At 40.8% G+C, this 23,506-nt stretch overlaps 1 protein-coding gene across 3 annotated transcripts; it reads left to right on the forward strand.

Annotated features, from left to right (window-relative positions):
- The first annotated feature begins 1,660 nt into the window (after positions 1–1,660).
- Positions 1,661–22,836, forward strand: p4ha1a (prolyl 4-hydroxylase, alpha polypeptide I a). Of its 3 annotated transcripts, XM_034922207.2 has the most exons (16): positions 1,661–1,832; positions 9,648–9,757; positions 10,180–10,276; positions 11,940–12,091; positions 12,839–12,976; positions 13,790–14,029; positions 15,144–15,349; positions 15,435–15,611; positions 16,019–16,089; positions 16,435–16,500; positions 18,930–19,029; positions 19,292–19,345; positions 19,676–19,741; positions 19,933–20,001; positions 20,480–20,576; positions 20,882–22,836. In XM_034922207.2, exons 2-16 carry the CDS (start codon positions 9,670–9,672, stop codon positions 20,950–20,952), a joined length of 1,692 nt encoding a protein of 563 aa, XP_034778098.1. In that variant the 5' UTR covers positions 1,661–1,832; positions 9,648–9,669; the 3' UTR covers positions 20,953–22,836. The 3 variants fall into 3 exon arrangements, with proteins under 3 accessions (XP_034778098.1, XP_034778097.1, XP_034778096.1); XM_034922206.2 differs by lacking the exon at positions 16,019–16,089 and having other exon boundaries at positions 16,430–16,500; XM_034922205.2 differs by lacking the exon at positions 16,435–16,500 and having other exon boundaries at positions 1,662–1,832.
- Positions 22,837–23,506: the final 670 nt, after the last annotated feature.

Consider the following 23,506-nt stretch of genomic DNA (forward strand, 5'->3'; position numbering starts at 1 on the left):
AGTATCAAACCACTTAAGAAAAGTTTCGGGGCACATATAAATCCTTTAAAACTTCACAGGTATTAGATATACCCCTGTGTCAGTGGCTATGGGCATCCCATCATTTCGAATAATAGGTCTTCATTATTAATCAGTTTTAATTCAATCAGCAATGACACATTTAGGCAAAAGGCTTCATTACTAGAGTAATCAGTATGCGTTTGCATGCAAGACATCCCACCGCTGCCATGTGTTACTGTATATTATTCACCATCACAACTTTTCCAACCAATCAGATTGCTCAATTGCAGTAGGAAACCTTACAATACACTACAGCTTTTTATTTCTGTAGTGTATAAATGACTCGAGAGGCTTCATCCTTTATTACAATTCAGCAAGGAAGTTTGGTACCTCCTAAACTGCACTTAAAAACACATTATCTCTTAATTATGGAACAACTAGACACTCCTCTCCTGTTGCTTAAAAACACATTATCTCTTAATTATGGAACAACTAGACACTCCTCTCCTGTTGCTTTGTATGGAGGTCAGCCATTCTGTTAACCTAGTAACAGAAAAGATGAAGCTACTCACTGGTGAAACGTTTGACAAGAGTCATCGCTTTCAGTGGACCACAATGATTATTTCAGAAAAACAAAGGTAAATAAATACTTTCTGTCGTGTGCTCCACAATAATAATGAAAGTCTCGTTCAAATGATTGATTCGGGACTTCCATTGTTACCTTGTAAAAAGCCACAGTGATGCCATTATCTCTTAATGAACACGGTTTTGTAGTCATTGTTTTCAATCATGCAATATTAATGCTCTCCAGTACTGACGTTCGTGTTAGGTGCTCTCTGTTCTTAAAAAGTTGTATTGTGTAGTATTATTTTGTGTTGATGGTTCAGCTGACACTGCACCCGATACTGTGTAAACATAGTGCCTGAAATGGGTCGGCTGTCTCTCTCATCCAGCTGCACAGGAACAATTACCACCCATCTGCCTTTAGCCTTAATGTTTTTCCTATTTCCCTTGTAAAAAGGCTCTAATTTCCTAAAAACCTGATTCTTGCATTGTGTTGTGCAGTAAACTACTTAATATGAAAGGCACTATACTAATTATTATTATTATTATTATCATCATTATTATTACAGTAAAATCCTGCTTTCTCACTTTGTATAAAGACAGCTTACTTTTAGTATTGTTATTACAGTCGTCACAGTTCTTAGAAAACTTTGCATCGTTTTATTTAATGAAAGGAAAAAACAAACTAGTAGGAAACAACATAGGTGGGTAAATAATATTTTAGGTTTAAATGGTTTTTATTTTTATTTTGAGAAGGAAAAAAGCTGTGAAAACTTTGCAATAAATAAATAAATAAATAAAACAAAACCATCATCTAAACTTTGGTCGGTGCCACGCTTAGTGTAAGGTGAAAATGCTTGCTTGAGTGTAACGGTGCCTTTTCAATGATAACTAGAAATGTAGTGAAAGTGCCAGAGCATTGCTCACTCCGAAACGCATGCTCAGTGCGAGAGCTGCTGTTCAGCTGTACTCGAGCCGGAGTGCGTGTGTGAGTCTCTGCACGTAGCTGGGTGTTGCTAGTTACCGGCCGCCAGGCGGCGCTACGGACGCAGAGAGAATGCAGCTGGAAGACGGATATAAAAATCTCGGAGCAGGAAAAAAGATTCTGTCGTAAACAGGCAGTCGGCAAGCAAGCAAGCAAGCAAGCAAGCTGGCAGTGATTTGCCGTGCATGTGAAACAGTCAGAGGTGAAGAAGGACTTGCATTGGGGGGTTTAGCATTGAAGCCCACTGCGATCACTGCGTTAGAGTAACACCCCGATATATAAGGTAAGGTTATTGTTCATTTTACTGCACTGGCATTACCAAACGCCTAAATAAATGTAGCGTTATAATGTTATTTAAAATCAGCATATTCCGACCGTGTGCAAGAAGAGCAGTCTAGAAGTTTCCAGTCGGTCGTAGGGATGTCGGCTGTAGCCTATGTGTTGCTTCATAGTTACTTGCACGTTACTGAAACTTTATTTTAGCGGATGGGGGGTGGGTTGAATTTAATAAAGATCTAATAAATCAGACTTTCACCAAACATGCACGAAGGCAATCGTTGGTTCGTACTGTATAGAAAAGTTATGACTACTTCTGTCAACTTATGCTAGCGCTGTAGTTCATTAATGTGGTTTATCATCGTATCAACTCCTAACCCCGAATGGAAACCTTTTGTTAATAGGTACAGACAGTACTGCATTGCTAGTAATACATTTAACTGTTCTCTAGGGGAGGGTTTAGTAATGTGTTAATAACGAAACAACACGAAACATGCAGTGTGTCTAACGTTAATCATTAAGAAGCATTAATAAACCTGTACGACCAGCCATGCCTTGTTCCTCGGTATCCCAAAACATTAACCATTTGTCATCCGTAGAAAATATTTCTTGTTTATTACTATTATTATTATATTATTATTATTGTTGTTGTTGTTGTACTGCCCAGTTTGAGTTATTTCTAAACACTGTATGTACTTTGCTCAAATCTTTATTTATTTATTTATTTATTTTAGCAATAGTAGACTATTTGTTAAGCGCAAAATTGATACATTAATTTAATTCGTATAGCCTCGTTTAGAATTTTTTTTTTTAAACTAATCTAGATAACAGAACGCTTTTAGTTTGCCGGTAGTGCTTTACCAATAAACTAGCATATTGGTGTACAGGAATCAGAAGAGGCATTTATAAACTACGTACGTGGGCATACGTGATGGGGTGGGCTGTAGTTTTGGCAGCATCTCGGCACATCCCAAAGCTAGTGGGGGGAGGGGCAGATCATACGTGGCAACATTTTTACTCAAACTTCTTTTTCTCTTGTGACTGAATGAACTTCTGACAGTACTAGTACTGTGCAGCAAGTTAAAAGGTTACAGTTTTACTTTCGCGTAACTAAATATTTAGTTTATTTTTACTGCATGTGTGATTTTTCAAGTTAAAAGGTTAGTGTTACTGTCGCGTAACTATATATGTGTTTTATTTTTGCCGCATATGCGATTTTTCAGCGGCTATTTTTTTTTTTTTTTTTAATACAGCAGACGCTTAATATCTTAAGAGAGGGTCAGTGTTGCAATATGAAACGTTTCCAGTGAACAATAGCGAAGCACATGGTCTACATACTGTTACAGTTCAATGTCCTGGTTTAACCTCTTAACTTTAGACCACAGCATACACTTAATCTGACAGTTGTCATTAAATGTATAACCAAATGGTAAGCAGCACAGCTCAGGGAAAAGGCTTCAGTACTTAAGAGAACTTTAAACCAGGCCATGCCATGTGTTGTATCAATAAAGTACTGCAGTATTTTGGATACAGCAAATGTGTGATTCTGTACCGTGCTGGAATACTGCACAAGCATAACTTGCATTGTGCAGAACTCATGCTAAGTGTACTGCATCCACAATACTGTATGTCTGGTACCCTAATGTTTGGTACGAGTAAATATCTGGTATATAATCTAGACGAATATGTGTGAAATGAAAGTATACTGTATTTTATCCCCAACTGTAAAACAATGGTACAGGTCAACCTTTGCTAATCTTGGGTGTTTTCCCTCAAGGTTAATCTATTGACCTGCTTATTAACATCACTAAACACAATGCAAGTACAGTGGAAAGTAGTCTGCCATGGAACAAAGGTGTGAGTTTAGAACACTGAACTAAATCTCATTGGAGGTCTAATCAATTCATCTGAACAGCCATGGCTCGTCATACCACCACGATCAATAAGAAACCTAGGCAACTCCCTGGAGAAATGCATTCCAGTAACTGGCCTGCACTATGCAAAGTCTTAAAGATTTCCATGGTGGTGCTATTAGGATCCAACACTGTTTTTAAGTCAATTGAATATTCTGCATTGTTTGCAATGTATTGTAGTGCAATATGGTGGTATCTACATAGTACTATGAAAATACGTTTTAGCAAAGTTTTGACTGGCGTCTTGCCAAAATGTTTAATCAAACATTTAGTATTTACTACATATTGTACCATTCAGTGTTCTTGCAGTAGTGGACAGTGGTGCTGTAGCAGATGTTCTGTGAGCGGAAGCCAGCACACAATCCTGGACACTTAGAAGCTAGACATCTTTACTTTTTCTGTGGCCTGAGGCCAATTCTTTGTGGGCTGTTGTCCACATCGCAGAGAAAATGGCATTCCTAATTGCCACCTTTACAAACCGACTCTGAGCTGTGAATATGAAAAACTACCGTCTCACATTCCCTAAGGGGGAGATGTGGTAGGGGTCTGTGCTGTGCAGTGGGGAAGCTTGGTTTTACAGCTGCAGTCCAGAACCATTCTGGGGGAAAAAACAACATGTGCAAGATTGTAACTTTGCTGTGCTGGATCAGTTGCAAGCACTGGGTTTGGTAATATTTGATAGTTTGTTCAGGTGCTGACTTGGTACCCAGTGCATTCCTCATTGATACTAAAGCCAAGGGGTTCCTGGAAAGACAACACAAGCGGAGAGCAGCAAACATTGAAACACAAGTACAGTGCACTGCAAACTCATGTAGAGCACAGTCAATTGGCCCAAAGAATTAAGTGACTAACCAGCAAGCAGTAACAAGGAGGAGTCATTGGCATTTCCAAAATCCATATTTATTTATTAAAGGGGGGGGGAAACCTTGAAAGAGTCAGAATTTAGAATTGTCCTGCTTAGCAGTGGTGCTGTGTCTATGAATCTGATAAAAAAAAAAAAAAACAGAAAGTAATCACCAAAAGCATTTTTTTTTTTTTTTTTTTTTTTTTTTTTTTTTATAAAACTCAAAACATATTCTACCCGGGCTTCGATTGGGTGCACTGATGACATCGATGACATCAAGGGGTTCTGGAACTGGTTAAGTGATGGCCACTGTGAATTTACAAGCTTTACTGGGTTTTGAAGCAAAAGTGTTAGACTTTGAGCTTAATGCTGTTTCTTGCTTGTGCAAATCCCAGAACTGGAGGGCATTGAGGCTGTAACCCTGCATAAACACAGACTACCAAGCTTCAAAATCCCTTTATTTAGCTCTTGTTCAGCAGCGACATCACTGGGTCACTTAACGTGGACTAAAAATATTTAGTTCAGATTTAAAAAAAAAAAAAAAAAAAAGTAAAACTGACTTACAGCACAGGAAGTGATTTTTGTACCACGAAGCAGCTAAAACTTTTACATCTATAGCCTTCTCTTTTCTTCACCAAAAAATGTGTGTAATTTGGTCTATACAGGAATGGAAATAAGACTCCTATTGCATAGCAGTTTGATCCATTCCTAGTTTCTGCTCTGTCTTGCTATGTCTGCATTTCAGTGTTTAGTTAAAAAAAAAAAAAAGCAGCAATTTGCCTGATCTATTTGCATTCCATACATCTCTAAACTAACATGCAGTCCTGTACAGGCGTAATTATTTAGACAGACTGTTGCCAAAACCCAGTCATAAGTCTTCAGTTCCCGGGCACAGGCATGTAAACACACCCAGTCATTCGTTCAGGTTTGATGTAAAAGTCTCATATGTGTCGTATCAACTTTTATCAACAAGTGTGGCTGAATGCATTTTTTGTGTGCACTTCTAATTTTGTTGTATGAATTGTACCATGCAAGGAAGGCTGTTTCAAAATAGAGAGACTTGTTAGCTCACTGACTCGTGATGAGTGGAATACATTATAGTGTATGATTTGTATACCCTCTAATATCATGTCTAGGCAACATGACTTTTCTTGTTTAGCGTCCTCTAGTGGAAAGTAGATCTGGAAATTTGAGTCAGATAGGCTAGTCCTAATTAAGACATTCCAAACAGTCTTTATGTGACTTGCCCTTATGACCTTTATTCCATTGCTCTAGCAGTATCCACTCACTTAATTGAACATGCTCAGATTCAATAAAATAATGAAGCTGGAAATTGGGCCAAGAGCACATTGGCGCCCTGGAGTACGAATACATTTTAATTTATAACCGCCAACATTCAGTACCCCAACATGTATGTTGGGAATTCAATTGTTTATATATATGTATATATGTAGGTAGTGGACAAAAAAATGGAAACACCTGGGTAAATGAGGGACACCAAGTATATTAAAAGCAAGGGCTTCCATACCGGTGTGGCTCATGCGTTAATTAAGCAAATAACATCCCAGCATGCTTAGGGTTAAGTATAAAAATGCTGGTCAGGCCTGGTTGCCAATAATTATGGCTAGCATGGCTGCAAGAGGAGACCTCAGTGACTTTGAAAGAGGGCTTATTGTTGGGGCTTCAGTGACCAAGACAGCTCAACTTGCTGATGTTTCACGAGCAACGGTGTCTAAGGTGATGTCGGCATGGAACTCCGAGGGAAAGACATCATCAGCAAAGGGCAACAGTGAGCGGAAGCACATACTCCAGGATCGTGATATCTGTGCATTAATTTAAAGTGCAAGGCAAAACAGGCGAGCAACTGCAGATCCAATGTCCTATTAAGTGACTTTACATTGGTGTTTCCATTTTTTTGTGCACTACCTGTATGTATGTGTGAATATACACGCTCCAGCTTTGTTGGGAGGGTGTAGTGTTTTGTGTAGAGTACTGTAGTATCACAGGAAGTGATTATTTGGATAAGCTCTCTACATATGAGGGTCATTGGTGTCGATTGGGCTAGTTTACCATTCCAAGTGAAGAAGCGGCAGTTGTGTGCAGTAATTCCTTTGGGGGAGGGTCTCTGCTGCCTGCAGCTCCTGTGGGGGTGGGGGTGTTTCAGAGTCTGCTCAAATGGTATGGGAAGCTTACCACATGACCCTCCAGAGATTTGTATAACAAATTCATGCAGCACAACTTCAGTGCATTTCCCTTTAGTCTTTGAGGCGACGTATTGATGAATTCAATTCCGAGGTCCAGCATGTCAGCTTTACTTCACTTCTCGCTGTGTTGCCATTTTGTTTTAACTGACACTGAAGAAAATATTTCCTCTGAAAGGGACACCCTGTTCAGCACAGACCATGGTGTGTGTGTGGGAACTGGAATACCTGCTGACTCATCGTGGAAAGGGCTCATTATTTGCAGCTTTTTTGTTTAATAATTGGGACCGTTCTTTTTAGGATGTAGTTTAGGGAACAGACACTATGTTAGAAACTAGACAATGTTTAATAAACCTAGCCTGAGGAAGACTAAATAGATAGATCGTCAGTATATGAAGATAAGAAAATAATTTCTGTAAAACAAAACTATGAACGATTAGATAAGGTCAGACTAGGAGGATTGTTAAGCACTTAGTAAAACAAAATGTGTTTGCCTTTTGGTGGTGCAGTGACTTTGGATTCACACCCCTGTGTTTATACAGATGCAGGCTGCCTGGGTTGTCTCGCTGACCCTACTTTCCGCTTTCACTTTGTCAATACAAAAGTATTGTATTTGTGGAGTGGATTTTACATTTGCGGTCCTGTTAACATAAATGTAAATCTGGCTTTACTGCCATGGACAATTCAGTAAGCCAAGGCTTTAGATTGTGGCAAACTCATCCTTTAGCCCTTAACTGCTGCTGACTAAATGCTTATAAAAGGTACCTGCTCTTACTAGATGGCATCTGGTACATTGTGACTTCAGTGGCTATTTACACACCGCTGCAATGATGCTATTGTTACTGAATAAACACACATTTGTTTATTTAGCTAGACATTGAGTAGAGCAGTGCTAGAATTAGAAACACGTGCTGGGAATTGTTCTTCTTAGTTATTAAATAAAGTGCACTTGATTTGAGTTGACACCTGCCTTTTGCTTTCAGTAACTCCTTTTTTTTTATTAATTGGCAGCCTAGTACACTGAAGAAGGCAATAGCTGAAGCGCTTGTCTACTTGATTAGTTACAGAAGACAAAACTAAGTCATGAATGTTTTGTCTGTTTTTGTATGATTGTACATTTTCTTACCAAATTGCAAGATAACTCCAGCAACCGTTTAGAATAGTTTAAAGAATGCCAAGGTTTATTTATTTAATCAAAACCATGTTTTTTAAATACTGATAACCCATGATTTTTAAGATATGGGAATAGGGCACAAGCAACAACTTTTTAATATTCCCTCAACAAAGTCTAAATAAGATTTGCTTAAACGAGCCAACTGCCCAACATTTAACATAACTCTGTCAAGAGAAAGTGTGTTTGAAAATGAACAGTGGCGGTACTTGTAGGCTTTTGAGATAATAATAATTATAATATATAACCTAATTACTTTCTAATATAATTGTAGTTACTTGCGTTCTGGCTGAAATGGTACTTGGTTGTTTGCATTTTCAAAAGCTGTATAAAAATGGTGTAAATGTCCCAGTTCTTTTTCCAGGTTACCTTGCTTTACATATATGATCGTTTGGATTTCATACCTCCCTGCCCTGTGTGCGTGGTTATAAGAGGAACAGTATATCCAGTAATGTGGTAATTAGAGTTTTACTGTAGAGACTACCCGAGGCTGTGCATCATGAGGGTCTGCTTTCTGAATGAGTCTTCCGATAACTCCATACCTGCAATGCACTTCCGTGTGCTTGGATCACAATCAAGACCATTCACACGTAGGTTTAGGGAAAGGATGGTGCCTGAGTCGCTACTGGAGAGCTCTGATCCACTCGATGGATGGAAATGATCATTGGGCGTTTTCGACGTGGAAGAAGAGCGAATGCAAAATGAAACCAACACTGCCACTTGGACATTAAATACTGGTCTATACAGTAAAATGCATGGCAAAAATGTTGAACATTACATTGAAATCTGAGTTTAAAAAGTACTAAAACCCAGCAGTACATAATATACTCTCTGACATTGTTCAACTTTGAAGAATTGAGCAGTACGTAAAACCAAATGGTCAGTAACAACTACTGTAGACACTGCTGCAGGCAATATATCAGATTTAGATTTAGTTTATACTATCTTACTGTTTATTGAACTTTGTCAACTTTTTTTTTTTTTATTTGTACGGTCTTCTGTTTCAAATCTAGAGAGAAACGAATCTGAAAAGCAAGCAGGTCCATCTCCTGACGTTCCATTTTGCAGTTTAAGAAAATCTGCTCCAACATTCAAATCTAGGCATGTGCACAATGACAAGAAGTTATCACACAGACACTATCAATTTCAACAGGACTCCCATAGAGTAGCAGTATCAGTTTAATTAACCTTCATTCATAGATTACCAACTCGGGTGTATTTAATTGAGGTTACAGTAAAACCTGGGCAGGACCAAACTGCTGAGCAATGGGAGCCTTGCTAGCGGTGTTTCCATACTGCGTCTAACAAAACGCAGCAGTGCTATGCAAGATTAAATGTTCTGCTTACCTTTGCACATGAAGCTCTTGTGGTTGTTTCTGTCTTGCATGTCCACTCTTACGTCATTACGTCGCCATGCATCCACGAATGACCATTTAAACATTGCAACGGAAATAGAGAATATTCATTTGCTGTTTCACCTCAACAAGCACCCGTACCCCTCCCTCGTAGTGAGATGCCACATAAAGGCCCATGCATCGTTTCTCCCTTTAGCAATCCCATCATGCTGAAGATCACACTCCGACTAAATTTAGAGGGTATCCTCATGATAAACATACATGTGTGACGTGGATATTTGTAGTGCTTGTTTTATGTCTGAACTCCTTTGTTCCTCCTTTTCTTTCCTTTCCTCCAGAGAGAAGTGCAGAATTGAGCTGATGGAGCTTGTAACAGTCTGGTGTGTGTTGGTGCTCGGGGCTTTTGTCTCCTTGTCAGAGGCCCACGTTGACTTCTATACCTCAATCGGTAAGCTCTTGCCTGCTGTCAAAGCTGTATAATCTCACTCCTGTTAATGTCGTCCTCCCCTTTAAATTGAAATGTCAGAGTCTGTGGTCTATGTTGATAATATCCATTGCGTTCTCACACTCCAGTAGATATAAGTTAAAATCGATTTTCCAACCACAGAGTATCACTTGAATGCATAAAATTGGAATGTTTGAGTACCGTAAGTAAGATGTTCAAAGCATATTTAAAGTTGATACTTTACAAATGCCCTTGCTATCATTTTTATTACGGCGCTGCTATACTTAGTTTTTAAAAATCGTAAAAAGAACACGTCACAACTTCTGCAGTTATTGAATGCTATCAGTAGCTTAGTTAACTTTCCGTAGTTTTTCAGAATTGTTCTTCTCGGTGACACTGCTTGTTTCCCTCCTCCTCCTCCTCAGGCCAGATGACCGATCTACTGTATACAGAAAAGGACCTGGTCACGTCTCTCAAGGATTACATTAAAGCTGAGGAGAGCAAGCTCGAGCAGATCAAACAGTGAGTGTTTTTCCATTAGTCCCACAAAGCCAAACATTCCAGGCTGTGCAAACCAGTGCAAGCTCGCCCCTTCTATCCTAATGGGGAAGCACAAAAGGCCCTTGTTCTGAAGCTTGCTATGGACAGTGCACCTTACTGTTTAGTTTTCCAGGCTCTTTTCTCTTTGATTCCGGTGAACCTCATTGTTCCTGCCAAAATCCTATAAACTGTGTTGCAGGTAATAGCAGGGGGAAATTCTCAACAGAGTGCAGCTACTCCTATGTGCAGCCAGGTATAAACATTAAAGACCTGATAAAATATAGCCAATTCACCATAAACAAGGAAGCGGAAAATACAGAAAGCTTTGTATCCTCATTTATCACTGTCATGTACTGTAATATAACAATTAAGTTAAACCTTAAATAATAAGCATTAAGAAATATTACACTATGCAGTAACTGCTGTAGAGTGAGTTTTGTTTCATGATATTTTAAAAAAGAATGACGTTATACCAAATGTGCTATGAAGAAATTATACAAAGGCCCCCATCAAACCGTGCCCTCTGATTTTTAATGTAGCAGGCACTACTTTTTATTTTTATCTATTTTTAATTTTTATATCCCTGGCATTGCGGTTTCTGCACAATAAACAGTGTGTCAAAAGACATATTTTCATAAAGTAATATAATTTTTTTAGATGTACACGCAAGTGAAAACTCATTTAACTTCATAACTGATTAAGGTTGATTAGGAGCGGAGTTACTGAGGGGCTGCTTTGGCTACACAAAATCCCACTGGTGGCTGCAATTGAGAAACGTTGCGCTAGTGGATTATGTGAGAGTGCCTGCGCGTTCCAGTAAAGAGTACCGGCAGAATTTCAGCCCTGGATAATAGGATCCCTCCTGAGCTGTGCTGTCAGGTTCCCAGTTACACATCGTGTTGCCTGTAGTGCAGGAGGTGAATTGAGAAAGTAGCTTATAAAATAGGGTGGGGTGGAATATTAAGCTAAATGGAGAAAATGTGGTGTTGGTTTTGTTTTTTGACTTCCTGATTCTAGAAGAAAGAAAAAAAAAATATGATGATGTTTCTACTGTGCTCTGTGGTAACGTGTAGAAGCAGGTGCAGCCGTAACAGCTGAAAAACCCAAGACGGCTCTCATTGAGACTGTCCCCTGTGCTTATGCATTTGACCTTCATGTAGTGATGCCCACACATTGATATTCTCTTCATAGAACATGTGTTTCTGTGCAGCAGAGATGATTTCTCTGATTGATCACTTGTATACTATCTTTATAGTTGTGGTAGTCTTGCTGGATTATTCTTCTAAAAGGGCAGAGCTGAGTTGGAATGTATAAAGGGGGCTGATGTCATGTGACAGTTGTGTGAATATTAAAAAGCAGGTCCAGGACTGCCGCATTCTACTGTGGATCACGATGACCTACTTCTGAGAATTTATTGGCAGGGAGAGTATGAAATCCTTACCCTTTTCTTGTTAATCCCTTCCATCCTGGAACGACCTATTCTGGCAGCTGGCATCTTGTAGGGATTTTTAATGTAGAGTCAACAAGACCCAGCATTTCCACAGGCACGCAAGGGCATGCTGTTAATAGACCCTTTGTGTAGCACTTTACATTGATAGATGAGAACAAGCTCCTGATATTCTGATTTTATTTATTTTTATTCCAGGTGGGCGGAGAAGATGGACTCTCTGACGGACACGGCCACCAAGGACCCCGAGGGGTTTCTGGGTCACCCCGTCAACGCATTCAAGCTGATGAAGAGGCTGAACACAGAGTGGGGCGAGCTGGAGAGTCTGGTGCTCAAAGACATGTCCGACGGTGAGGCCCGGTTTAGACAGCCTGAGCCCATTAGGGGTGAAACGATCCATCGTGTATCCATGACTCGTCCTGCATTCTTTACATGGTACATCGTAGTGTTCGTAGAGGTTTGTATCATGAGACAAGATCAAAAGCACAGCAACATAGCTCATTGTAGTTCAGAGTGGTTCTTGAATGAACAGTAAGTGTGTATTATAGTCCATATGAACACATACTCTCCCTAGCTCGTTTACTTTAACATAGTAGTCCATCATTAACTGATCATTTGATCTTATGCATCATACGATGTCGCATGTATCCTATCGGATCGTATCGTGACCTGCATGTCATATGTTTTGTTGCACCTCTGAAACCCATCCACTAGTATAGAGACTAGGTGTCGCAGGCAAATTGCTACGACCTACTTGAGGAATGAGGTTATGAAGTTTCGCGTGTCGTGGTGCAGTATCACACCCCTCCAGGCTGTTTCACATGCCAAGGTGCAGTATCAAACCCTTCCAGGCTGTTTTTTATGATATCAAGATCCTGCTCCTTAGAATCGCTTTAATTTTCACTTGCGTGTTAATGGCAGCGGTCCGGAAGGTGGCATATATCTAGTGCTTGCCCACTCTTTTTTTATTAAACTTGCTGTTGGAATTTCTTTAGTGTGTTTCAAAATACTGGGGTATATGGAGTCTGTCTGTTTACTTTTTTTATGTCTGGAATTTGGAGACGCTCCCTAATCTTTCTCTTTCTCTGATTTCTTAGGGTTCATCTCTAACCTGACGATCCAGCGGCAGCACTTCCCCAATGACGAGGATCAGACTGGGGCTGCAAAGGCGCTGATCCGTCTGCAGGACACCTACGACCTGGATGCCAACACCATCTCTACGGGCAACCTGCCTGGTGAGCACAAGCACCGTGTTGGAATGGGGCTGGGAGGAGGGGAGGTGGGGTTATCCACAACATGTGTTTCAAGTTTCTGAAATACAAAATACATTGATGGTAATATAAAGCAAAATTGTTTGAACCTGATATTGAGGGTTATTCAGTTTTTCCAGGACACCTCACAATTTAAGATTTAAATCTACGACAGTTTCATGACTATCACATTTGTTGTGTTTTTTTATTGGCGTTGTAACATTACCAGCTTCCTTTCTTTGTTTTTATATTAGTAGTGACCCCTCTTGTCTGTTTACTACAGTCTGTACTGCAGGGCTGCCTAACAGATTGCTCTTCCACTCTGTGTAGCTGCTTGATCTCCCCTATGTGGCTCTCTTGATTTTTTAAGCGGTCTATCCCCATTCAAGACTATATGGTTTGAAAAGACTACAAGTGCAATTGGCAGTCTTTGGTAGAAATAGAAGTACAGTCAGAATGCAGCAAAATCAGTTCTTTTAAACTGGATGCATGTTTTAATAAGCTTAAACATAGTGAATCTGTGTCTTCGTCTCACTGCAGTGTCACCCATTCCAGGCTGTAGTGCCAGCTTGATTAGCCATAGTGTAGAGGTAACAAGCTCAGGTGTGTCTTATTAAATTTGTAGTAAAACCAGGAATGGATCAAACTGCTTTGCAATGGGAGTCTTATTCCTATCCCTGTACTAAAGAATGACTCCTGACACTAACAATGGACTACCTTGTGTATGACGAATAAGTCTGTCCCTGTGTGTGTGTGTGTGTGTGTGTCCGTGTGTCCATGTGTGTCCTGGCCACGCAGGTGTGAAGCACAAGACCACGATGACTGTGGAGGATTGCTTCGAGCTGGGGAAGGTCGCCTACACGGACGCTGACTATTACCACACAGAGCTGTGGATGGCCCAGGCCCTGAACCAGTTGGACCAAGGAGAGCAGAGTGCCACCGACAAGGTCAACATCCTGGACTACCTCAGTTACTCCATCTATCAGCAGGGAGAGCTGGACAAGGCCCTGGAGCTCACCAGGAGACTCCTGAAACTGGGTAAGAACTGGGAAGATTGCAGATGCCTTCAAGGGGCAGGCCTGGTCAATACAACTTCTTCTTCTTGGCTTGTGATTTGCTCATATCTCAGAAAGTTAAGCAGTAGCAGCAGGGTCAGGCCTGCTCAGTTTGTTATCTGCTCAGATCCTAGACAACTTGGACAAGGAGCTTGATTTGAATATGGTGTGAACACTGCTACAAATCTCAAGACTTCAAAGTGAAGTGTGCATTATGCTAATCATGAAAGTCATTTCTTAGACCTCTCTGGCACACGTGGTGCTTGCATTTTATTTTATTTATTTTTCCGGGCTGTCACTGTAATTGCCTCAGCTGAAAGGAGCTCCTGTTGCTGTGGGCTGCGTTTCAGAGTCTGAGGAATGTGAAGACTGCTGCTCTTCCGAGAGGTACCGGGCCGAGACTCGAATAATAACGAGTGACCGGCTGATCTCCAGCCAGGGACCGCGTGCTTGTGTGCTGGCCAGACTCGGCGGCCCTGCCAGGGTTTCCTTCATACCTACCAAGAGCCTTTTTCAGAAATGCCGATGTGTGTTTTGGCAAAATGTGTCAGGTTTTGTTTTGTTTTGGTTGTTGGATTAGGCAGTCTGCTTCTGTCATGGTTCATTACTTGTGTGTGTGTGTGTGTTTTTTTTTCTTTTATATAGAGATGGGAGTATCTGTTGCATTAAACTCGGTCAGTAGTGATTTTAGAGAAATCTTGGAGGAAGGAGAATTCATTCTTTAAATGGGATTTGTACAAAAGCCTGATGCTCGTATTATTTTTTGTGTGTGTGTAGCGTCCGGTTTCAGATTGGGTTGTAGACAGAACCACTGTGGGGCATCCTCAGTTTGATACTGGAAACGCGATGAGATCGAGTTTTACAGACTGGTTTCATGGTGCAGATGATGACGTGACTGAAGTCATGTGACAAAATGTGGGGGAGGGAAAGGAGAGGCAGGAGGGGAAATGCAAGATGAGTCCGACCTTGGTAAAGACATTTCTCATCTGCAGCTTGAGGAACGAGAAGCAGAATTTAGATGCTGAAAATCAATGCAAAAGTTAAAGTGGTAGACTTTTGTAGCCTGATTCTGTCCTTTTTTTAAAATTGTTTTCCAGACCCAGAGCATCAGAGAGCGAATGGCAACCTGAAGTATTTTGAGTACATGCTGGCCAAGCAGATGAAGGCAGAGCAGCAGTCCGAGGAGGGGTCAGAGAAGAAGGAGATGAAGGTGAAAGAGAGCAAGAGGAAGAAAGGAACCCCTGAAGATTACCTGCCAGAGAGACTGAAATACGAGAAACTGTGCCGAGGAGCGGGGACGGTGGTAAGAACACCCGCGGTGCTTCAGCGTGAATTCGGGATGGTAGATTTGTATTTGTATGTATACCCCTCTCTCTCTCTCTCTCCAGTCTCCTCGCAGACAGAAGAAGCTGTTCTGCCGTTACTACGACAACAACAGGCACCCGCGCTATATCCTGGGGCCTGTGAAACAGGAGGACGAGTGGGACCGGCCCAGGGTTGTGCGTTTCCACAACATCATCTCGGATAAGGAAATCGAGGTGGTCAAGGAGCTGGCCAAGCCCAGGGTGAGTGGCTTCTGACAGGGGAAAGGTTGGGCAAGGAGCTTCAGGCTCGCCCAGACATTTTTAAAGAAATGTTGTTTACTCCAGTAAAAAGAAACACTGTTAAATCGACAGATGTTAGAACGAGGAGTATTTTTCACATTTCTTTTTAATACTTGGTAATTATTTTCCTTATCCTTTAATGAAACTAGACAACACCCTTGTAAACTAGCCTGTTTTGGAGAAGGATGCATGCAGTGTTTAGTATGTTTTGGGTGTGTCCTGTCATTGACAGGGTTCTGTGTAAGCCTTGCCCTCTGATGTCTCTGTATTATAGTATCAGGAGGGCTGCCCCAGCACTGTACCCTGCTGAGCGCTCAGTTTCACCCTGCCATGTAACGCCTTTTCCCTTTAACTGGTTGGCTTCACAGCTAAAGAGAGCCACCATTTCCAACCCAATTACAGGAGTGCTGGAGACAGCCCATTACAGGATTAGCAAAAGGTAAGGAATAGTGGAGGGCGGCCGCTGGGGGACTAACACTGCGTGGCTTGGCAGCAGAGACCACACAAAGCGCTTGACCTGGGTGATACAGCACATTAGAGCCTACTTAGTAAGAACACTAATGTAGCGAGAAGAAACAAAAACTTCATACGCACTTCTTTGAATCTCTGCACTGCTGTATATGGGGGTTGGGTATGGGAGTTATATCTGTATTAATCCCTTTCTCGGTTCTAGTAGAATGCCAGTCTCCTCCCATTCGATCAGCAGCATTAAAATAGACCCTCCTTTTTTTTTGTTTGTTTGTTTTTTCTTTCTTCTTCGTCTTGTTCCTGTGACGCAGCTAAGGCGCGCCACCGTGCATGACCCTCAAACGGGAAAACTGACCACAGCCCATTACAGAGTCTCCAAGAGGTAAGGGGGGTCATGCCAGTAAGACAATGCGAGCAATCTTTTGGGCCCATATGATATGATACGATGTGGAATAACAATAGTAATAGTTGGTTGCTGTTTTGGAACAGACTCTTAACTGAGTACCACTGTTCAAGGGCCTGTGGGCAATTCCACGACGGGTTTGAATCCTGAAAGAAATTTTGATTCACATTGAGAACAGACTGTAGCACCATTCTCCCCTTTGCCCCAGGGTGATGAAACACTTTTTTTTTTTTTTTGCCTGAAAAAGCTACAATTTTAAGAAATGTAGTAAATTATGCAGTAGTTTTCCAAATGTTGCTGGAAAACTCTCCTGCAACTAGCAGAATGAATAGAAAATGATAAGTTTCCTTGTGTTTAATCACCCCAGTGAACTTGTGTTTATTAGTCTTGCGGAGAGGAGTAGGAGTAGGAGTAGGAGAGTTTTCTTTAGTGGAGTAGCTTACTTTGTAGTTAAAGGGTGTCTTTTCCAAAGATTTAGCCAGCATGAGGGCCAGATTTGTGGATAGTGTTGCTATACAAGGTTAGAGAGAGTTTATAATACACAGGAATTCATTCCAAACCTTGTGTTTTAAATGTTTTCAGGAAAACTTATTCATTTAATCAAAGCGCTCTAGATAAAAGGTAGACTTAACTAAGCATCTGGCGGGACTATCTCGGTTAGCAGAAGCTCACTTTTATTATTTATTGAGAATTGCGGGCACAACACAGTTCAGCATTTAACCTACAAATGCAATGACAAATGTAACCTTTGTCTGTGCAAATATTAAGATTGATGCATGTTTATTTAGTTTTTATAAACGACTGTAAGTCTATTCGGTGCTTATTGTAACTGGTCCGTCATACTGTGTGCGTCATGTAAACTAGATTACAAGAAAGTGCATTGAAACATATTTCAGCTGTCCGTTTTGGTAGCAAGCCAAACAAAAGGGACATTTAAAAAAAAAAAAAAATACAACTTTATAAACTAAACCTACAAAAAAGCCTTTTTTAAAAAGTAAATTGTGGTTTCATGTTTAAAAAGGAACTTTTTTTTTTTTTTTTTTAACAAGCTTTTTTGCAGTACTGCACAGTTAAGGACCTGGGAAAATTATGATACCGGTTTAAAAATAGGCATTGCTGACTGCCCCCTCTGCAGATTCTTATAATACATGCGGCCCTTTGGCTTTTCAAATGCTATTCATTATACCCATGTGTCTGTGTGTGGTGTGGTGTGGTGTGGTGTCTGGGGGGGGGTTTGAACTGGGATGAACTGGGCTGAGAGCTGCTGGAAAATAATTTGTGGGCGACAGCTTGGACCATATTTGAAAGCAGTCTGAAAGCAGAGTAATATAGTTATAATGGTATAAAACTAACAAAGAGCTTGGATACAGGACATAGTGGTTCGGTAACCAGAGTAGTTTCTTGCTAGTTTTGTGCACATTAACATTATATTATTCTTCTCTGAAAACTGTGTGTTACGTGGCAAGCTGAGGAAAGGGGAGGAGAATTGCATGTCTACAGTGGCTTCCCCCGTCGCATAGCAAAGTGGAGTGAGACCTAGGGAAAGCACGCTGACAGTTACAACTACAGAGTTTAGATTTCTTGATTAGAATGAAAGAAAACTTGACACCTGTTGAGCCTTTTCTCGTAGGATCGAATTGATCTATATTGTGCGGGGTGGGGGGAGGAGGGGTTAAGGAGATTCTGCTAGGTCACTAGTTTTTCATGTTTGTGTGTGACACCTGTCCTTTTTGCATGCTGCTTTTTTTTTAACAATCAATTATAAGTGCTCTCAAACTTGTTTAACTAACTTGATTTGTAAATGTGCACGTCTACTTAAGTCTGTAGCCTGTACTGTACATGATGATGACAATAACTGCACCAACTAAACACCAGCTTGTAAATGCCTGCAATAAATACTTAAAATCATTTTCTTACCCCTAGCAAGTGTTCCTTTCACCTGTGTATTCTTAAGAACAGAATGCCAATAAACCCCTTCACTAGGCTTTTCTCATGTAACCTCTCAAGATGTATTCTGTTGTCTTTGTTTATATATCGATACACCCCAGAGATTCTTTGAGCAGGAGCAGCAATCCCTTACTGGAAAATGAATGAAAATTCACAGCTTCCCAATACTAAAAAAAAAAAAAAAAAAATCAACCAACCACAGTTGTTTACTGGCCACCAGGTTTCACCAATGAAGGCAAATGCAGTGACACTGCAATCCAAACCTTCCCCCAATCAAACCAGTGCAGCCCCTTTGTAAATGTATAATGTACAGAACAGCTGGGTGCCAGCTGGTGATTGGATAATGTTCTTTGTTTTACTGTATATTAGCGCACACCCTATCGCTCCTGTCTGCTTGCTCCATGTCACAGGCCCATTGCTGCTGAGGATCATTAACCCTCTCCCTCTCTCTGTCCCGCCAGTGCCTGGATAGCAGCCTATGAGAGCCCTGTGGTGGACCGGATCAACCAGAGGATAGAGGACCTCACCGGCCTCGATGTCAAGACTGCAGAGGAGTTGCAGGTAAACCAGCAGTCTTTTATTGTCCCGCTAAGGTTGTGTGTAGATGTGCTTTCGGCCATCTTTTGATTACGACAAGGATTCATGTTTATAAAGAACAGCACTCTTTTGCTTCTTACCTTTTTGTAAATTGTGAAAAGTAATCTAGGTAAGTCCACATGTGACCTTTACCAGTCTGTGCTGCAAAACTGGTTTTCTTGTGTAATAACTTGCTGTTACAATAAAGAGGATTTCATTGTTGTGTGTTTTATTTTTTTTCTTCCAGGTGGCCAACTATGGTGTTGGGGGTCAGTACGAACCCCACTTTGATTTCGGCAGGGTGAGTTTTCAGGCTGTTGCCTTTTTTTGTTCTAGTAGTGTAGTATTAGGACCCATCAAGTAAATAAAGTTGATCTACAGTTTAAATTTCTGTGGGGTAGCTCAGTTCACAAAACTCGGATCAGTATGATTCAAACACACTCACACACAGGTGGGTGGGGGAGGGAATGGGTTAAGTAAAGGGTTATCACAGTTGTGTGTGTCATATTTTCAGGTGGTTTCTGCAGATTTTCTGTGTTTGTTGCCAGGCTGGAGTTTTTTTGTTTTTTTTATGCGGTTTCTGAATCATGCTGATAAACGTCTCTTCTTCTTCCTCCTCTTCTCCTCACAGAAAGATGAACCCGATGCCTTCAAGGAGCTGGGGACAGGAAATCGAATCGCCACGTGGTTGATTTATGTAAGACCTTCAGGATTGTTTCTGTTATTACTGCTGGAAACTTTACTTCTCCATCTAGCTCTCTTTGTGAGTTGTACAGAGCTGTCCTGTACATGTGTTCTCCTGCAGTATCTTCTGTATTGAGATGCGTTTCTGTCCTGATTTACTGAGCTGTCCATCTCATTTCCTGCACCCTCTTGCTCTCCTTGCAGATGAGTGACGTTGCAGCAGGGGGCGCTACAGTCTTCACAGAGGTGGGAGCCTCTGTGTGGCCCATGAAGGTAAGCTAGTAGTTGTGTACCATAAATAAATACATGTCTGACGGGGAAGAAAGCTGGCAAATAATGTGACCATCAGTGGAACATATCGCACGTGAGCTTGATTCAACCTGACTGTAAGACTGCCCAGAGAGTTTTACCCAGTCGCCATTGACTGTGCTATATCTAGATAGTTTGAATAAAGTTACAGCGTTGCTAATTAAGCAATAGTAATTTCTATTTTTATTTAAATAAAATTCCCCAAGGAATTACCAGAGATGATCGAGGGTTAGGTTTGTCAAGTTATCTGGTAATTTCCTCTGAACTGTTATACTATTGCTTCAGTAAATCACACAAATTGTGTTTGTTGTATTTACCCGATTGCAGTCCAGCTAAAAAGTTAGGGTTTGATCACAGCAGTCTGGTGAAGGACTTGATTAATGTCTGTTTTGTATGTAAAGGACTCACTCAATGTTTCTGTGTGTGTGTGCCTGTGTTCCAGGGCTCAGCAGTGTTCTGGTATAACCTGTTCCCCAGTGGAGAAGGGGATTACCTCACACGACATGCAGCCTGTCCCGTCTTGGTGGGAAATAAATGGGGTGAGTGACACGGCTCTACCACTCTCCTTTTATAAGTAGAGGTTATGATTTATAGTGGTTTAGACTGATTTTTGTTTATTAAAGTATACAAGATGTAAAGCTGTCTAATGTATTTTCAAACATCGTAAAATAAACCTGTATTTATTATTAACCCCAACCCTGGTTTCTTCTAGTTTTAATACAACAGTTGGGTTAATGGTGTTCTAGTTTCCAGTTATAAAAACATTGATTTGAAAAATTGAATGTTTGTGGAACATTCCAGACTTATTCCCGACCCCTTTTTTTTTTTTTTTTTTTCCTTTCAGTTTCCAATAAGTGGATCCACGAGCGAGGCCAGGAGTTCAGGAGGCCGTGTGGATTGGACGAGTCAAACTGATAATCCAATCCTGAATTTCTGGGAGAATTCCCAACCCCCCCACTCCTCCGTTCTTCCTGCCCTGGACGAATCCTAGATTGATTGGTTGATTGTGTGTGTGTGTGTGTGTGTGCGTGACGTCGGATGATCCACGAAGAATAACACTCCACAACCATCCTCCCTTCCCCCACCCCACCCCCCCACACACCCTGCAACCCACAAACTGAACAACAGGACCGCAGCTGGGGTCTTGAGTGAGGGGCCCAGAGGTACCGCCACTGCTAGAGAGGGGGACGGGAACCCTGGACATCATTGGAAAGGCGTTCATTGGACATATTTTTTTCCTGCTGTGTGTTTTTAGTTTTTAAAAAAAAAAGAAGAAAAAAAAAAAAAGAATTGTGCTCCATTTTTGTCATTGGTCACATTAGTTTGTTTTTTCCAGAGTACTTGGTAGTACTGCATTAAAGAAACTAGCAAACAACTTAGTACATTGTTTTCTGTCCCAAGTTGTGTATGTACTTTTTTTTATTTTATTATTATTTAACCAGGAAAATCCCATTGATATTAAAATCTATTTTGCAAAGGAGACCTGTTCAAGAAGGTGGCATATCATATACCCCACCCCCAAATTCTAATGAGCACAACCAATACAAACAAGTTAATCGAATTATGAGAAACAATTTAGAAGCACTGGACTAAACAAAAACACATCTCTGCTACATATTTAGATGCCACTTTTTGTTTGAACTCCTTTAAAGGTCTCAATCCAGTAAGTTTCAGTTCTTCCTGAAGTTTATTCCAAGACCTCAGAGTAAAAAACAAAAACAAATGCTTCTCCAGATTCTGTACAGTTCGCAAAGTCCGCATCTTCTTTGTGCCATTAACAGCAATGTCACTGTTAAGAGGTTTGTGGATTTACAGGGAGTCATTTTGAGAAGATTGTGCCTTATTTGCACACACCGTGGGCTGCGTATCCACAAAGTGCCATGTTTTGAAAGCGTTTCCTCCAGCTCCTGCTGTACGACTTCTGGGGTTTACTTTCAAAACTCCATTTGGCATTGGATGGCTTCTCTGACTGTATGCTATTCCAGGGTTTCCCAGTCCTGCTCCTGGGAACCGCCTGTGTCTGCTGGTTTTCATTCCAGCCAAGTTCTCACTTACTTAATCAAACCCTTAATTCAACTAATAATGTGCTTAATTAGGCCTTTTTAATTGTTTTCCGCTCCTAAAAAGTTATATTTCAAGTTACTTATACAAATATATAGTTAACTTAATTTCCAACGGTTTAAAAGCTGAACAATTAAAAAGGTCCAGTTAAGATAATGAATAGTTCAATTAAGGGTTGAAGTAAGTAATTCAGAACTCAGTTGGAATGAAAACCAGCAGACACAGGGGTCCCCCAGGACCAGGATTGGGAAATCCTGTGCTATTCCATTCATGGTCAGCAGGGTGCGCCTAGGATCAATTCCAAGCAGCCAGTCACTGCTGTGTTCTAGAAATGGTTTGAATGTCTCACTCCTATACTTCTGCAGCATGGCTCCTGCCTGTCTGGCTATCCTGAATAATGGATCTTGGTGGTCATCTGTTTTTAACACTGGTAAAGGTTTTTTTTTTTTTGGTTTTTTTAAGTGAACAAAGATGGCTAGAGGGATTTGAATTGATTACAATCTCGTGTAATTATGTAAACCCCCCTCTCTCAATACAGACTCCAGCGAAACGGACGGTTCATCATATCATCCCCATGATTTGTGGGAGCCAGGTTCTATTTATCTGTTTTTAATAAGAATTCAATATATTTGTTTGTATAGGAAGTGTGTGGGGATTTTTTTTTGTATGTGTGCAATGAATGTTTTCTACAAAAAAAAATATATTAATAAAAGTGTTTTGGGTAACAAATGCAAAAGAGATTTTGTACAGTGTGGATTATTATTTTGTTGGTCATCAATTGTACTGCTCTGTATTTTGCTTTATTTTAAAAATACAAACACGTGTTGTCAGTCTGTCTAATTGTATGACTTGGGGGTTGATTTTGATTGGCCTCTACCCTGCCAGGATCAGCTACAGCTGGATTCTTGTTTCAGAGAATTTTAATGTACTGGGGAATCACCCTGGATTGCATCAGTTTTGCATGTCCTGAGTATAGGCTGATCGACTCCAACATTTAGCACAAGCTTATTCACAAAGCAGAGTTACCTTAATTACCTCCTGAAAGCTTTATTAACAGTATTACTAAGTATTAAAAGGCAGAGCAGAGCAGCTCATTTACAGACTGCACCAGGACACCAGCTATATCCTTATAAAGAGACACCGTGACAGGCAGGCTTCAAACAAAGAAGAACACTGTGGTCCTACCCCTACAACAAACAGAGCACAGACAGGACATGGTAGCATGTGGAAAATATCACATTGAATAGGATTATGGTGTACTGCAGCTTTACACTTTTAGAGCTACAGACCAATGATGATGTGTCTGCCCAAGTTTCCTTGTTTCTCTGACAGCAGGTAAGTCTGAGCATTGCAGGTGGTGTAAGGCTGCCGATGCCGGCTCCGTCTCGTCTCCCTGGATTGAATGTGG

Source organism: Acipenser ruthenus, chromosome 7 (genome assembly GCF_902713425.1).
Source record: "Acipenser ruthenus chromosome 7, fAciRut3.2 maternal haplotype, whole genome shotgun sequence".
Lineage (NCBI taxonomy): Eukaryota > Metazoa > Chordata > Actinopteri > Acipenseriformes > Acipenseridae > Acipenser > Acipenser ruthenus.

What these genes read in the sequence shown, in the direction of transcription:
- p4ha1a (XM_034922207.2), top strand. Translation starts at nt 9,670, where the DNA reads ATGGAGCTTGTAACAGTCTGGTGTGTGTTGGTGCTCGGGGCTTTTGTC. An exon ending in GCCGAGGAGCGGGGACGGTG is followed by an intron (nt 15,350 to 15,434) that starts GTAAGAACACCC and finishes CTCTCTCTCCAG; the next exon opens with TCTCCTCGCAGACAGAAGAA. An exon ending in TCGCCACGTGGTTGATTTAT is followed by an intron (nt 19,742 to 19,932) that starts GTAAGACCTTCA and finishes CTCTCCTTGCAG; the next exon opens with ATGAGTGACGTTGCAGCAGG.